Here is a 17,453-nt window from a genome sequence, read left to right as displayed (position 1 = left end):
TTGCTAAATTATGAGCTTACCAGATCCTCTTAATAGGAAAATGTCCATTTTCCAAAACTTAAATTACATACGAGACTCAAAACTGAGTGGCACCAGTCAGTTGAAAACAAATGCGACAATCCTCTCCTTTCAGATATTTAATACCTAAAAAGCAGATAACTGCAAAATAAGATGCAATTATCTCTTACAGTAGAATCTACCTATTCAGTATTGTTTAATTACGGACTTAACATATAACAATGAATTTTTCCCCTAAAAATGTAAGTCATATTTCAAAATATTCTTAACCTCCCATCAATAGTAAAACAGAGATTTCTAGCACCGTGTATCTTTATTTAGTTAATGAACAAACATTCCTTGGAGAAAAAACAAGGTTAGACTAAGCCAAGGTAGCTTCATTAACTGAAGTAGCTACATTAGCAAAATTGTGTTATTTTTGTTGCAGTTAAAAAGCTACCAGGAAGCACACCAGCCATCAGAATTCGGCAATTTACTCTCTGATTTTTTAGAGCAGGGTTAGCACCAAGACACTGAAGATGCTTTGAGAGAAGGTAAGTGGCAAGTAACAGGAGATTTGCTTCTACAATTGCCAAATTACTTTGCTTTCCCACAAAGGGAATGCAGAAAGCGTGGAAGGACTCACCACACTGTCACTCTGTGCTTTAGGATGTTTGGAGGAATCCAAAGCAAAGATAGTATACTCAGAGAGAAAAGCAGGCTCTGCTATCATCCCGGCTAGCAGCTGTGTCATTCAGTGTAATAAGCAAAGGTATAAAAATAAAACAAATGATGAAAACCAAATCATAATGGCATGTTACAAAGTGTTCTCACCACACAGCATGCGTTCACACTATAATGGTCATCAGTACCACCACAATCACCATCACCACCACCACCCCAGCCACAGAAATAATAAGCTGTTGGAAAAGGTCAGGAATAGGGATGGGTGATCAGTTTAGGATCTCAAAACCCAATCCGTGAACAACTTGCTTACTGGCATACAAATGATATACTCAAAGGAAAGCACCGTAAAACATATCTGGCAATCTGTTATAAAAATCAATACCAATTAAAAATAAAAACAAGCCAGGCGCGGTGGCTCAAGCCTGTAATCCCAGCACTTTGGGAGGCTGAGGCAGGTGGATCACGAGGTCAAGAGATCAAGACCATCCTGATCAACATGGTGAAACCTCGTCTCTATTAAAAATAAAAAAAATTAGCTGGGCATGGTGGCACGTGCCTGTAATCCCAGCTACTCAAGAGGCTGAGGCAGGAGAATTGCCTGAACCCAGAAGGCGGAGGTTGCGGTGAGCCGAGATCGCACCATTGCACTCCAGCCTGGGTAACAAGAGCAAAACTCCATCTCAAAAAAATAATAATAATAATAAATAAAAAATAAAAATAATACATGATGGGACATAGTTTCAGACATGCAAGCTAAGTAAGTTCTTGAGGTCTTCTATACAGCAGAGTGCCTACAGTTAACAATACTGTATTATAGGGCCAGGCGCGGTGGCTCCCGCCTGATAATCCCAGGCCTATGGGAAGCCGAGGCGGGCGGATCACTTCAGGTCAGGAGGTTAAGACCAGCCTGGCCAACATGGTGAAACCCTATCTCTACTAAAAATACAAAAATTAGGTGGGTGTGGTGATGAGCACCTGTAATCCCAGCTACTTGGGAGCCTGAGGCAGGAGAATCACTTGAACCCAGTAAGAGAAGGTTGCAGTGAGCCGAGATCACGCCATTGCACTCCAGCCTGCAACTGAGTGAGACTCTATCTCAAAAAAAAAAATACTGTATTATAAAAGGCTGGAGCATAGTAATACACTCTTGGCTCACTGCAGCCTTAACCTCCCAGGCTCAAGCCATCCTCCACCTCAGCCTCCTGAGTAGCTGGAACTACAGGCACACATCTCCATGCCTGGCTAATTTTTGTATTTTTTGATAGAGACAGGGATTCACCACGTTGCCCAGGCTGGTCCCGAACTCCTGAGCTCAAGAGATCCACCTGCCTCAGCCTCCCAAAGTGCTAGGATTACAGGTGGAAGCCAACACACCTGGCCTAAAATTTTCTAGAAAAGTAGATCTTATGTTAGTTCTTACCACAGATAGTAACAATGGGGGTAGGAGGAAACGTTGGGAGGTAATAGATATGTCTATGACCTTGATGGTGGCGATGGTTTCACAGGTGTATACTTATCACCAAATTAATCAAACTGTACACATTAAATATGTACAGCTATTTACATGTCAGTCATATCTCAGTAAAGTGGGTTAAAAATGCATGGTAAAGAACACAAAATCTTAGAATAACTTTCATAAATATTGACCCATTCATTTTTACATATTCGAAAAAATAGCATGAAAACACATGGCGAGAGTAAAACATAAAAAGCTTTAATCATTTATTTGTACTTACATACCACATTATTTTTCCCTAAAATATGTACATTAGAGACATTGGAAACTTTATAATAAGTTTAAAGACATTTTCTGTTACACTAATGTTTTTGGTATATATTATCTTACCTGCTTTAGTTTTCTTTGAGAAACTGTATGCTACACACCAAACTGACAATCATAAATTAGATGTACAATAAGTTATAATCAGAATGAATTTTTTGATGAGCGAAGTTAGACAAGTCTACAAGTAATAAAACTGCACAGAATTACACACATACACAAACACACATGGAAGACATGAGCATGTAAAACTGGTAAAATCTCAGCAAGAGTTTACTGGCATATAAATGATATATGCAACAGGAAACACTGCATATAACATACCTGGCAATCTGGCATTCTGTGGATGCCAGTTTACTAATGTCAGTTTCCTTGTTTGGACAGTGTACTGCGGTTACACAAGATGTTACTACCAGGGAGAAATGGGTCACGGGTATATAGGGCTTCCCCCACAAAAGATGTTAGAACCTCCCCCACAAAAGATGTTAGAACCTCCTATGAATCTATAATTATTTCTAAATAAAATCTAAAACCAGCCTGGGCAACATAACAAAACTCCATCTCTACAAAAACTACAAAAAATTTGCCAGGGGTGGTGTCACACACCTATGGTCCCAGCTACCTGGGAGGCTAAGGTAGGAGGCTCGCCTAAGCCTGGCAGGGAGCTGTGATCACACCACTGCATTCCAGCCTGAGCAAAACAGTGAGATCCTTTCTCAAAAAATTTTTTGAAACATGACTTTACCAGTTATTACCTAATATGGTGATAAATTATATATTATATCATATATAACTTACAGCTGAAAAGAAATGTCTGCAAAAGCTTAAGCACATACACTTTTCATCTCAATACTGCAGTTATGAATACTAACTAGAGCCTTAACTAACTCTTCATTTAGTCCTACATTATAGGCCTTCGTAATTCTAAGTAGGAAAAACATTTGAAAGTCTTGTATACTAAGTGATAACTAGTACTTCTTGGACAGAATGCAGCCATTAACTTTATTAGTAGTATACTAAAATATGCTAAATGCTGTTTGGCTCTAGGGTATCATCATATCCAAGTTTCTACTTCTATTGAAAATCTTACAGGAAGTCAGACCATCCTTTGAATGGATGTTAAATTTAAGTTAAAGGCTATAAAAAACCAATGCTGTAATCCCAGCACTTTGGGAGGCCGAGGCAGGTGGATCACGAGGTTGAGAGATCGAGACCATCCTGGTCAACATGGTGAAACCCCGTCTCTACTAAAAATACAAAAAATTAGCTGGGCATGGTGGCGCGTGCCTGTAATCCCAGCTACTCAGGAGGCTGAGGCAGGAGAATTGCCTGAACCCAGGAGGCGGAGGTTGCGGTGAGCCGAGATCGCGCCATTGCACTCCAGCCTGGGTAACAAGAGCGAAAACTCCGTCTCAAAAAAAAAAAAAAAAAAAAACAATGCTGAAGTTATATGTGTCTGAACATTAATGAAGTCTATCTGAAACTCGCTGCAGATGTGCGTTAAAGGCTTTCAATCTCTCTGTCCTCCATGTCTCATGCTCTCATATACGTGTTTGTGTGTGTTTATCAAAGTATATCAAAATTAGTGGTGGTGGACAGCCACCTTAAAGCCTAAGGAGTCTTTGGCACACCTCTATAGGGCACTCACTTATCATGAATGAAGGCTGCAGGACTAGAAACTGCTCTGGGTGAGTCAGTGAGTAAGCCACGATAGAAGGTGAAGTCCTGGGATGTTACTGTGTGCTTTTCTACCTCTGGTAGCACAATAGGTTCGTTTATACAAGCATCACCACAAACACATCACAACAGCTACATGTCGCTAGGTGACAGGATTTTTTTCAGCTCCATTATTATCTTATGGGACTATTGTCATTTATGCAGTCCATCGTTGAAAAACTACTATTATTTATTTCAGTGATTTTTAGATTGCCTTTTACTCAGGCAACAAAGGCTGGATTATCATCTCTCATGCATAACACTGGGAGAAGGGCCTAAAAGCTTAGTGCCTTTGTAAAAAGGCCTAAAATGTTTAGTGTCTTCCCAAGGGTATAAATCTCTCTGCCTCTAAGACAGATAGTCCTGTTTCTTTTCTTTTCTCTCTCTTTTTTTTTTTTTCTTTTTTTGAGATGGAGTTTCACACTTGCTGCCCAGGCTAGAGCGCAGTGGCGTGATCTCGGTTCACTGCAACCTCCACCTCCCGGGTTCAAGCAGTTCTCCTGTCTCAGCCTCTCAAATAGCTGGGATTACAGGTGCCCATCACCATGCCCAGATAATTTTTTGTATTTTTAGTATAGTCAGGATTTCACTATGTTAGCCAGGCTTGTCTTGAACTCCTGACCTCAGGTGATCCACCCAACTCAACCTCTCAAATTGCTGGGATTACAGGCATGAATCACCAAGGCCGGCAGATGGTCCTGTTTCTGTCTTCCCAAATACTGTTAAGTACAACTGTTAGTAAAACCCTTATGATTTTGGGTCAATTAAATTCATTCAACATGCAGCCCAGGACAGCTTTGAATGAGGCCCAACACAAGTTCATAAACTTTCTTAAAACATTATGAGACATTTTGGTTTTTTTTTTTTTTAGACAGAGTCTCGTTCTGTCACCTGGCAACAGGCTGGAATGCAGTGGCACAATCTCAGATCATGACATCCTCCATCTCCCAGGCTGAAGCAATTATCCTGCCTCAGCCTCCAAAGTAGCTGGGACTACAGGCACACACCACCACATTCAGCTAATTTTTTTATTTTTTAGTAGAGACAGAGTTTCACTATGTTGACCTGATGGTCTTGATCTCTTGATCTCATCATCCACCTGCCTTGACCTCCCAAAGTGCTGGGATTATGGGCGTGAGCCACTGCATCCAGCCACTATTTTTTTTTTTTTTTTTTTTTTAGCTGGTCGGCTATTATTAGTGTTAGCATATTTGATGTGTGGCCCAAGACAATTCTTCTTCTTCCAGTGTGGCCCAGGGGAACCAAAAGATTGAACACCCCTGTAAAAAGTACTTGTGATAATATACTCTACAGAAGATAAAAGAATAAAATGGTTTATAGGAGCAGCAGGTGAAGAAATATGCAGTACAGACTGTGGGTAAATCATGTTCATCAAATTCAAGACCACAACTCAAGCTCTATTTTGTCTGTATGGATAGTTTTACTACATAGAAAGCCTTTAAACAAAATGACAGCATAAAAGGACAAGGTATCTAACCTTCCCTAGTCTTAATGACCAGTGAAAAGACCAAGGGTATATAAGATGGGAAAAAACATGTATCAGCCCAGAAACCAGGAAAGAAGATGCAATTTGGATTCAAAGAAGTTTTGCTAAGTCCATGACTCCTCAGGCTTAAGTAAAATAAGTCATCATAAGACCAGCTTTCTACTCCAATTATGAGAATACTCAGCATATTCAACAAGACAGTGGAACCAAAGCTTTGTTGTTAAAAGATCAACAAAAAGGCCGGGCGCGGTGGCTCAAGCCTGTTAATCCCAGCACTTTGGGAGGCCGAGGCGGGTGGATCACAAGGTCAAGAGACCGAGACCATCCTGGTCAACATGCTGAAACCCCGTCTCTACTAAAAATACAAAAATTAGCTGGGCATGGTGGCGCATGCCTGTAATCCCAGCTACTCGGGAGGTTGAGGCAGGAGAATTGCCTGAATCCAGGAGGCGGAGGTTGCGGTAAGCCGAGATCGCGCCATTGCACTCCAGCCTGGGTAACAAGAGCAAAACTCCATCTCAAAAAAAAAAAAGGATCAACAAAATTGGCAAACCACTGGCTAGACTGACAGAGGGGAAAAAAGAAGACTCCCATCATGAAAATTCGGAATAAAAGAGAAGAAAAGGATTACAAAGTTATACTATGTGTTAAAAGCAATGGTTTTTGCCTCATTCGAGCAGGGGTTAGCAGCCTGCAATTGATAGACTTAACTGCTGTGTCTGGCCGAGATTCAGGAGCTGCTAGAAAACTACATTCCTAACTTGGGCTTTCAGTCTGTTTACGTACTAAGTTAGGCTACAGTTCCTCACATAGGGACTCAAGATACACAGGTAGTTTCAGGCCAAATTTAGTTTAATTTATGTCAACAAATTGGATAACTTAGATCAAATGGACAAATTCCTAGAGACACACAAATTATCAAAACTAACTCAGGAAGAAGCAAAACCTGAACAGAGCCATAAAAAGTAGATAGTGAATTAGTTATCAAAACACTTCCCTCAAAAAAAAGTCCAGGACACATGATTTCATAGGTAAATTCTACCGAATATTTAAAGAAGAATTAATACCAATTCTTCACAAACTCTTTAAAGAATACAAGAGAGGTGAACACTTCCCAGCTCATTTCATGAGGCCTGTATTATTGTGATAGGAAAACCAGGTTATCACAAAAAAAGAAAACTGCAGATCAGCATATCTTATGAATACAGACACAAAAATCCTCAACGAAATACTCATAAATCAATATAAAAAAAGATTATATACCATAAACAAGTGACATTTATTTCAGGAATACATGGTTAATTTAACCTCTGAAAACCAATTAAGATAATGATATTCAATGTAATAAAGGATTTAGGAAGGAATGTTTCTCATGTATTACTTTGAAGACACTTCCCAGTAATCCCTAAAACGATGACTTTAAGCCATATAAACCTTGAAACATAAAATAAATCTCTAAAATGTGCTTAAGACTTCCCAAAAACTGGGGCCAGGTGTGGTAGTTCATACCTGTAATCCCAGCACTTTGGGCACTTTGGGAGTCCGAGGTGGGCAGATCACTTGAGGCCAGGAGTTCAAGGCCAGCCTGGCCAACGTGGTGAAACCTTGTTTCACTAAACCTTGTCTCTACTAAGAACACAAATATTAGCCAGGAGTGGTGGCGCATGCCTGGAATCCCAGCTACTTGGGAGGCTGAGGCAGGAGAACTGCTTGAACTTGGGAGTCAGAGGTTGCATCTGTCTCATATGTACATAAATATTATATATATATATATATATATATATATATATATATATATATAAAAACACACCTAATTCTAGAATTTAATTTAAAAACAATATGAAAGTTCTTCATGGATGAGTCCCCAGGATAACAATGGACATGCTTACTTTGGCCCCTAATAAATGAGGAAGTGTCTCAGAAAGACCGTAAAACAGAGACAGCAGAATAGGAGGCAAAATGAAGCTGTCAATCCTTTCTTCACAAATTCAACAGGCAAAGCGACACAGAGATAACATCTGTAGGACCCTAATCCACATGATAGTCCATCTGTTTCCCTCCCTTCACACAAGGACTGAAAGAGGAAATGGAGCAGGCCCTCCTCTCTTCCACGCTGTCCCGAGTAACTTAGCACCTACGGTGTGCAAGGTATCATGCTAGAGATTTACATGCCATCTTACTGGTAATCCCAAAACTTCACAAATTTCTCCTTTTACAAATGAGAAAAGCTGAGACTGAAAAGTTAACTTTCATAGATCTTTCAGTCAGCAAATGGCAATGCCAGGATGTAAACCCAGGCTGATCCAGATAACACCAAAAACCATCCTTTCCTCACCAGCCTGTTCTAGGTCTTATTCCAAACTAATACAGTACATAGACTTTCACTCCCTCAAAAAAAAAAAGTAAGAAAGTAAGTAGATACATGCTACAACACAAATGAATCTTAAAAACATTTAGCTAGGCAAAGTCGCTAGATATAAAAGGTCACATCTTGAATGATTCCATTTACATGAAATATCCAGAAAAGGTAAATCCATCAAGACAAAACACAAATTAACGGTTGCCAGGGGTTGGAGGAAGGAGGAGTGGAAATGATTGCTTAATCAGCATGGGGTTTCATTTTGGAGTGATGGAAATGTTATGGAACTAGACAGAGGATATGAATGTATAATACTGGGAGTATACTAAATGCTACTTAATTGTTTGCTTTAAATGGTTAATTTATGTTACATGAATTTAACACCAATTTAAAAAAAAAATCAAGGTCCCTTGAGCCCAGGAGTTGGAAGCCACCCACGGCAATATAGTACGACACCCTATCTCTTGAAAAAGAAAAAGGCCACGTCTAATCCGGAGTGGGACTTTCTCATGTATTACTTAGGATAGGAGGAATGTTAGCTTCATTTGCCCTAGTTAATTGCTTACAGCAGACGTCCCCACACTATGGCCCACAGGCCGCATGCGGCCCCCTGAGGCCATTTATCCAGCCCCCCCCCCCCCGCTGCACTTCAGGAAGGGGCACCTCTTTCATTGGTGGTCAGTGAGAGGAGCACAGTATGTGGCGGCCCTCCAACGGTCTGAGGGACAGTGAACTGGCCCCCTGTGTAAAAAGTCTGGGGACGCCTGCCTTACAGGATCCTACATTACATATTGCTCTAAAGCATGCCAGATCTAGGGAAACAAAAAAGACTAACCTCAAGCAACAATAAGGACAGGAAGCCCTACTCTGAGGACAGTGGGGCTATGCCTAGGATCACCAGGAGAGTGCTATGATGAAATACACAGATCTACCATTTTTGCAGGACAGGACAGTGCCCAGAGCAGACTTATGCAGACTTCAGAGTCAATGCAAATTTGGTCTACTCTGCTCTACCTTCAATGTTTATAATAATATAGATTTTTTTATGCCCCTTTTATACAGAAGCACTGCAACCAAAGACAGATTTATTTGGGTTTATATACAATATTTACCAACACAGGAAAGTAGACATATTAATATTTTCAGCAATAGCTAAAAAAAAAAAAAAAAGCAAAACCTTTTTTTAATTGACCAGGAAATTAACTTAATGAAACCATTCTACTTCTTTTTTTTTTTTTTTTTTGAGGCAGAGTTTCACTCTTGTTACCCAGGCTGGAGTGCAATGGTGCGATCTTGGCTCACTGCAACCTCCGCCTCCTGGGTTCAGGCAATTCTCCTGCCTCAGCCTCCTGAGTAGCTGGGATTACAGGCACGCACCACCATGCCCAGCTAATGTTTTTTTTTGTATTTTTAGTAGAGACGGGGTTTCACCATGTTGACCAGGATGGTCTTGATCTCTTGACCTTGTGATCCACCTGCCTCGGCCTCCCAAAGTGCTGGGATTACAGGCTTGAGCCACCGCACCCGGCCTTACCATTCTACTTCCTAAACATTCCAGATATATACACTTAACTGTGTCTACTGTTGAGGTGAACAAGTATTTATGTTTTGAGCTAAATTTCCACATTTTCTTGAAAAAAAAAAAACTTTTTTTTTTTTTGAGACAGGGTCTCACTGCTGCCCAGGTTGAAGCACAGTGGTACAATCTCGGTACTCTGCAGTCTCAACCTCCTGAGCTCAAGCGATCTACCCACCTTGGCCTCGCACAGTGCTAGGATTATAGGCATGAGTCACTGCACACACACACACACCAAAAAAAAAAAAAAGAGGTAAAACCATTTAAAAAAAAAAACACTCAAAATAACTCCAAGCAAGGCACAGTGGTGTGCACCTGTAGTCCCAGCTATTCAGGAGGCTGAGGCAGGAGGATTCCTTGGGCCCAGAAAATGGTTTTACAGTATGGTGTGAAGCAGGGATCAAGTTTCTTCCCCTCCAGTATGTTTATCCAGTTGTCTCATCTTTTTCACACTGCTCTATTTGCTACTGTTCTTCATTAATTGTGCTCATATGTCCATATTTGAGTGGCTTTGTTTCTGAGTTCTCTATTCTGTTCCACTGTTCTGTCTTTGATACCACACTGTCTTAATGAATACAGTTTTACATTCATGCTTTATACTCACGTCCGTATTTGAGTGGCTTTGTTTCTGAGATTTCTATACTCTGTTCCACTGATCTCTTTGTCTTGATTCAATACCACACTGTCTTAATGAGTATAGTTTTATATTATCTCAGTAGAGCAGGTCCTCACACCTTGTTCTTCTTGAATGTCTTGGTTATTCTTATTCCTTTCTATAGAATTCTATATAAATCTTAGATATTTAATTTCCACAAAACAAAATAAAGCAAAAATAATGACAACAGGCTGGGGCACCATGGCTCACACCTGTAACCCCAGTACTTAATGAGGCCGAGGCGGATGATAACCTGAGGTCAGGTGTTCAAGACCAGCCTGGCCAACATGGCAAAACCCTATCTCTACTAAAAAATACAAAAAATTAGCTGGGCATGGTGGCAGGTGCCTGTAATCCCAGTTACTCAGGAGGCTGAGGCAGGGAGAACAGCTTGAACTTGGGAGGTGGAGGTTGCAGTGAGCCAAGATCATGCCACTGCACTCCAGACTAGGCAACAGAGTAAGACTCCATCACACAAAAATAAATAAATAATGACAACAAAACAAACCTATAAGGATTTCAGTTGGGACTGCACTGAGTCTGCAGATTAGTTTGGAGTAAGTTTCAATACTACAAATCAAAATTTATAATCTTTTTAGTATTATAAATAGCACTCTAGTAAGCCTTGTAAATATACATTTATAATGCTATTGTTCTATAGGACAGATTTCTAGAAATGGGATTTCTAGATAATAGGATATAAGCAAATTTGAAAATTGCAAAGATACATACAAATTATCTTGATGGTGACTGCAACAAAAAAAAATCTTTATATAGATGTTGATAGCAAAATAAAAGGCACCTAGTATAGTTTTTACATTCAAAGTTCATGACATATATACTATATCCTTGGTGCATATACTGAAATGATCTGATAAAGTCGTATAAAAGTACAGAGTAGCCGGGCGCGGTGGCTCAAGCCTGTAATCCCAGCACTTTGGGAGGCTGAGGCAGGTGGATCACGAGGTCGAGAGATCGAGACCATCCTGGTCAACATGGTGAAACCCCGTCTCTACTAAAAATACAAAAAATTAGCTGGGCATGGTGGCACGTGCCTGTAATCCCAGCTACTCAGGAGGCTGAGGCAGGAGAATTGCCTGAACCCAGGAGGCGGAGGTTGCGGTGAGCCGAGATCGCGCCATTGCACTCCAGCCTGGGTAACAAGAGTGAAACTCCGTCTCAAAAAAAAAAAAAAGTACAGAGTATATACAGTTTCTTGAGATCTTATGTTCTTAAGCATTATTTACATTATTGCATTTCTTTTAACTTTATGATTTCAAATACAATATTGTTGAACTTAGTTTATACATATAACCAATCTGAATGAAAGCTGCAGTGCTGAGTTGTACGGTTTCTGCAATCAGTATTTATTAATTACATCACTTCTACACTTAGCATATTGATTATATTGATTAATATTACAGCACATTGGTTTGCAAACAATAAAGTAAGTGAAACACTGAAAATAGTAGGATTATGTTGATAGCTATCATTGCTTTTTTTCTTTTTTTTTTTTTTAAAGACAAGAATCTTACTCTGTTACACAGGCCTGGAATGCAGTGGCACAATCCCGGGTCTCTGCAACTTCCACCTCCTGGGTTCGAGTAATTCTCCTGCCTCAGCCTCTCAAGTAGCTGGGATTAGAGGCACATGCCACCACACCTGGCTAATTTTTTATTTTTTGTTAGTAGGTATAGGGTTTCACCGTATTTGCCAGGCTGGTCTCGAACTCCTGGCCTCAAGTGATCTGCCCACCTCAGTCTTCCAAAGTGTTGGGATTACAGGTGTGAGCCACCGTGCCTGGGTGACTGCTTCCATTGCTTTCTTAAAATACTTTTTAAAAATCTAGGATGCTTTAAAGCAACTGAATTGAATATACCTTTACAAAATAATTATTTCTGAAAAATTTGCTTTTGGAACTCTATTTGCAATCGACCAACTAAGCTAAAGGTTACTTATTTTTTTCCAAATTTTAATATTAACAATCCTAGCTAAGAAATGGCTTTGGATAGGATGATAGAGCATTGTCATCACTTCATCTCCCTGCTTTTTAAACTTTTTTGACAACTTTAACAGGTATTTTTGACCACAGAGTGCAATCTAAACCTTACCTCAACTTATTTTATATATAAAGAATTTTTTTATTACATAATTAAGTTTCTGATTAAAAGAACATTAAATTAATGTTTTCTTCATCTCTCCACTCCCTGTCTGATTTTTCATTTTGTTAAACATCTAAGCTGAAAGGTACTGTCAGGGATGGTGCATGGATGGGACCCAGGGCTTTTTTTTGTTTTTTTTTTAAGAGATAGGGTCTTGCTCTGTCACCCAGGCTGGCACAGTCATGGCTCACTGCAGCTTTAATCTCCAAGGCTCAAATAATCCTTCTGCCTTAGCCTCATGAGTAGCAGGGACCACAGAGGTACATGCCACCATGCCAGGCTAATTTTATGTATGTATGTATGTATGTATGTATGTATATATGTATGAATTTATTTATTTATTAGACACAAGAGTCTCACTCTGTTGCCCAGGCTGGTCTCAAACTCCTGGACTCAAGCAATCCTCCTGCCTCAGCTTCCCAAAGTGCTGAGATTACAGGCATGAGTCACCACACTTGGCCTAAAATTAAGAACTTCTGTTCGTCAAAGCACATCATTAAGAAAATGAATAGTAAGCCACTGAGTGGAAGATATCTGCAAGACATATATTCAATCAAAAACTCCTATGTATTCTGTATTGTTAAAAAAAACTCCTACAGGCCGGGCGCGGTGGCTCAAGCCTGTAATCCCAGCACTTTGGGAGGCCGAGGCGGGTGGATCACGAGGTCGAGAGATCGAGACCATCCCGGTCAACATAGTGAAACCCCGTCTCTACTAAAAATACAAAAAATTAGCTGGGCATGGTGGCGCGTGCCTGTAATCCCAGATACTCAGGAGGCTGAGGCGGGAGAATTGCCCGAACCCAGGAGGCAGAGGTTGCGGTGAGCCGAGATCGCGCCATTGCACTCCAGCCTGGGTAACAAGAGCGAAACTCCGTCTCAAAAAAAACAAAAAAAAAACAAAAAAAAACACAAACAAAAACAAAAACAAACAAACAAAAAAAACTCCTACAAATCAATTTTCAAAAAGATAATCCAATAGAAAAATGGGCAAGAGACTTAAACAAGCACTTTACAAAAGAAGACACGAAACGGCCAATAAAGAGATGAAAATACTCAATCTTGTTATTTACCAGAGAAATGCAAATTAAAACCAAAATGAAAGACCACCATCAGAACAGCTGAAATGAAAAAGACTGTTTTCCAGCGTATTTACATAGAGTAGAAAAATAAAGACTGTCAAAAACACAGAGCAAAAGCAACTTTCATAAACTCCTGGTGGGAATTTAAATTTCTACAGCCACTCTGGAAAACTGTCAGCATTATATTCTAAAGAGCTAAAATGCAGCAGTGATTCTACTCCAAAGTATATACCAACAGAAATGCAGGAACATGTATACCAAAAGACACGTACAATAATGTTGATGGCAACACAACTCAAAATAGCCAAAAACTGGAGAGAACCCAAATGTTTAACTATAATGTTTACACTTAGAAAGCATACAAAGAGGGGACGGGCGCGGTGGCTCAAGCCTGTAATCCTAGCATTTTGGGAGGCCGAGGCGGGTGGATCACGAGGTCAAGAGATCAAGACCATCCCGGTCAACAAGGTGAAACCCCGTCTCTACTAAAAATACAAAACATTAGCTGGGCATGGTAGCGCATGCCTGTAATCCCAGCTACTCAGGAGGCTGAGGCAGGAGAACTGCCTGAACCCAGGAGGCGGAGGTTGTGAGCCGAGATCGCGCCATTGCACTCCAGCCTGGATAACAAGAGCGAAACTCCGTCTCAGAAAAAAAAAAAAAAAAGAAAGCATATAAAGAGGTAAAACTATTTAAAAAAAAAAAAAAGGAAGCAAGCAAATACCAACAATTCAGGATGGTAGTAACCTTTCAGGGGGAATGAGCGAGCACTACAGTGCCAGCAGTGTTCCTTTGCTTGACCTGGGAGGATTCACTTGGTGATAATTTGCTGATCTGTGCATTTATGTTTTCCCTTCTTTTCTGTACTTGTGTTGCATTTTACAGAAAGAAAAAGTTGGAAGTAAGGACTTTTAATGCCAGCTGCTGGTTACACACGGAATCAGTTCAGTAAGTCATTTCTGTTTCCTCTCACCAGCTTGAAAAAATGATGCTATGTTGAACAAATTTATCAAATTATTCTGAAAACCTGAACTAGTAAATGCAGACTGTATTATCCTCTCAAATTAAAGTTCTCAACAAACCAGACTTTACAGAGCATAATTGGGAGAATTGCTGGATCCCAGGAGTTCAAGACCAACCTGGACAACATATTGGGACCACATCTACGAAAAATTTAAACATTTGCCAGACACAGTGGCGGGCACCTATAGTCCCAACTACTCAGGAGACTGAAGTGAGAGGATCATGTGAACCCAGGAGGTCAAGGCTGCATTGAGCAGTGACCGTGCCACTGCACTCTAGCCTGGGTGACAGAACCAGACCCTGTCTTAAAAACATAAATAGCCGGGCGCGGTGGCTCAAGCCTGTAATCCCAGCACTTTGGGAGGCCGAGGCGGGTGGATCACAAGGTCAAGAGATCGAGACCATCCTGGTCAACATGGTGAAACCCCGTCTCTACTAAAGATACAAAAAATTAGCTGGGCATGGTGGCACGTGCCTGTAATCCCAGCTACTCAGGAGGCTGAGGCAGGAGAATTGCCTGAACCCAGGAGGCGGAGGTTGCGGTGAGCCGAGATCGCGCCATTGCACTCCAGTCTGGGTAACAAGAGCGAAACTCTGTCTCAAAAATAAATAAATAAATAAATAAATAAATAAATCCTAATGGCTATTCATTTAAAAAAAAAAAAAAAAGCCAGGCGCGGTGGCTCAAGCCTGTAATCCCAGCACTTTGGGAGGCCGAGGTGGGTGGATCACAAGGTCAAGAGATCAATCCTGGTCAACAAGGTGAAACCCCGTCTCTACTAAAAAAAAAAAAAAATACAAAAAGTTAGCTGGGCATGGTGGTGCGTGCCTGTAATCCCAGCTACTCAGGAGGCTGAGGCAGGAGAATTGCCTGAACCCAGGAGGAGGAGGTTGCGGTGAGCCGAGATCGCGCCATTGCACTCCAGCCTGGGTAACAAGAGCGAAACTCTGTCTCAAAAAAAAAAAAAAAAAAAAAAGACTAATTGTGCTACCAATAAAAATTCTACCTAGGAATTTTTTTTCATTTTTTTTTTAATTGCATTTTAGGTTTTGGGGTACATGTGAAGAACATGCAAGATTGTCGCATAGGTACACACATGGCAGTGTGATTTGCTGCCTTCCTCCCCTTCACCTATATCTGGCGTTTCTCCCCATGCTATCTCTCCCTAACTCCTCACCCCCACACTGTCCCTCCCCCATTTCCCCCCAACTGACCCCAGTGTGTAGTGCTCCCCTCCCTGTGTCCATGTGCTCTCATTGTTCAACACCTGCCTATGAGTGAGAACATGCAGTGTTTGATTTTCTGCTCTTGTGTCAGTTTGCTGAGAATGATGGCTTCCAGGTTCATCCATGTCCCTACAAAGGACACGAACTCACCATTTTTGATGGCTGCATAATATTCCATGGTGTATATGTATCACATTTTCCCTGTCCAGTCTATCATTGATGGGCATTTGGGTTGGTTCCAGGTCTTTGCTATTGTAAAGTGTGCTGCAGTGAACATTCATGTGCATGTGTCCTTATAGTAGAACGATTTATAATCCTTTGGATATATACCCAGTAAAGGGATTGCTGGGTCAAATGGAATTTCTATTTCTACCTACCTAGGAATTAAATAGCTGACCTGTCAAAATAGTTTCCCATTTTGTTAACAAAAGCATTACATTTTAATTGGTTGCTTGTGAAAGGTACATTAGAAAAGGAATCCCAAGCTTACCTCTCTATTGGGTGTACCTTCATCAAGTTGCTCTGTGAATGAAGATGTCCTGCTCCTGGTTCTTGTTGGTGTTGAAGAATCGGAGGAAGCCTAGATTTCAAAATTATTGCACAAATTAGCAAGACTATATAGACTGGTGAACTATGAACTAGGTAATCCTTCTCTCAGTCCATGCCCAAAGAATTCAGTGAAAGAAATGAAAAGAGCAAACACATGAAAAGCAGAAAAGGATAACAAATATAATCAACTAAAAAATCCAGGCTACCTACCAGGTCCCTGGCCTGACTCTGCCACCAGCTAGAACTATGTTCTTAGCTAAATGAACTTTTGGAGGACTATGTGGCTCCATACATAAAGTAAACTTGTGATACTAATGTAAGATGGTAATATTAGAGAAAACTGAAGCCAGGTGAGGGGTATATACAAACTTTCTGCACTATCTTAATAACTTTTCTATAAATCAAAATTATTCCAAAATTAGAAGTTCATTTAAAAAACAGGCTTTCGCCGGGTGCGGTGGCTCAAGCCTGTAATCCCAGCACTTTGGGAGGTCGAGGCGGGTGGATCACGAGGTCGAGAGATCAAGACCATCCTGGTCAACAAGGTGAAACCCCGTCTCTACTAAAAATACAAAAAGTTAGCTGGGCATGGTGGTGCGTGCCTGTAATCCCAGCTACTTAGGAGGCTGAGGCAGGAGAATTGCCTGAGCCAAGGAGGCGGAGGTTGCGGTGAGCCGAGATCGCGCCATTGCACTCCAGCCTGGGTAACAAGAGTGAAACTCCGTCTCAAAAAAAAAAAAAAAAACAGGCTTTCAATTCAATCTATAAGATCCCTGCTACCTTCTAGCTCTAACACTCAATACTAGAAAATGTACAGATAAGCCGGGCGCGGTGGCTCAAGCCTGTAATCCCAGCACTTTGGGAGGCTGAGGCGGGTGGATCACGAGGTCAGGAGATCGAGACCATCCTGGTCAACACGGTGAAACCCCGTCTCTACTTAAAATACAAAAAGTTAGCTGGGCATGGTGGCGCGTGCCTGTAATCCCAGCTACTCAGGAGGTTGAGGCAGGAGAATTGCCTGAACCCAGGAGGCGGAGGTTGCGGTGAGCCAAGATCGCACCATTGCACTCCAGCCTGGGTAACAAGAGCGAAACTCCGTCTCAAAAAAAAAAAAGAAAATGTACAGATAAAGAG

The 17,453-nt window shown here is 41.0% G+C and overlaps 1 protein-coding gene across 5 annotated transcripts in view; it reads right to left on the bottom strand.

Moving 5' to 3' along the window:
- The window catches only part of GOLGA4 (golgin A4), a 148,562-nt gene that overhangs the window by 95,072 nt on the left and 36,037 nt on the right, over positions 1 to 17,453 (bottom strand). For 3 of the 5 annotated variants that reach the window (XM_074406004.1, XM_074406006.1, XM_074406003.1), the window contains exons 2-3: positions 16,261 to 16,350; positions 644 to 742 (exon numbers count right to left, since the gene is read on the bottom strand). In XM_074406004.1, coding sequence (XP_074262105.1) covers positions 644 to 730 — 87 coding nt within the window. In that variant the 5' untranslated portion in view covers positions 731 to 742; positions 16,261 to 16,350. The remainder of the gene's footprint in view (positions 1 to 643; positions 743 to 16,260; positions 16,351 to 17,453) is intronic. The other 2 variants (XM_039461949.2, XM_039461950.2) reach the window with 1 other exon arrangement.

The sequence above is a fragment of the Saimiri boliviensis genome, chromosome 9, assembly GCF_048565385.1.
Source record: "Saimiri boliviensis isolate mSaiBol1 chromosome 9, mSaiBol1.pri, whole genome shotgun sequence".
NCBI classification, from domain to species: domain Eukaryota; kingdom Metazoa; phylum Chordata; class Mammalia; order Primates; family Cebidae; genus Saimiri; species Saimiri boliviensis.
This window is presented reverse-complemented; position numbering and strand designations above follow the sequence as displayed.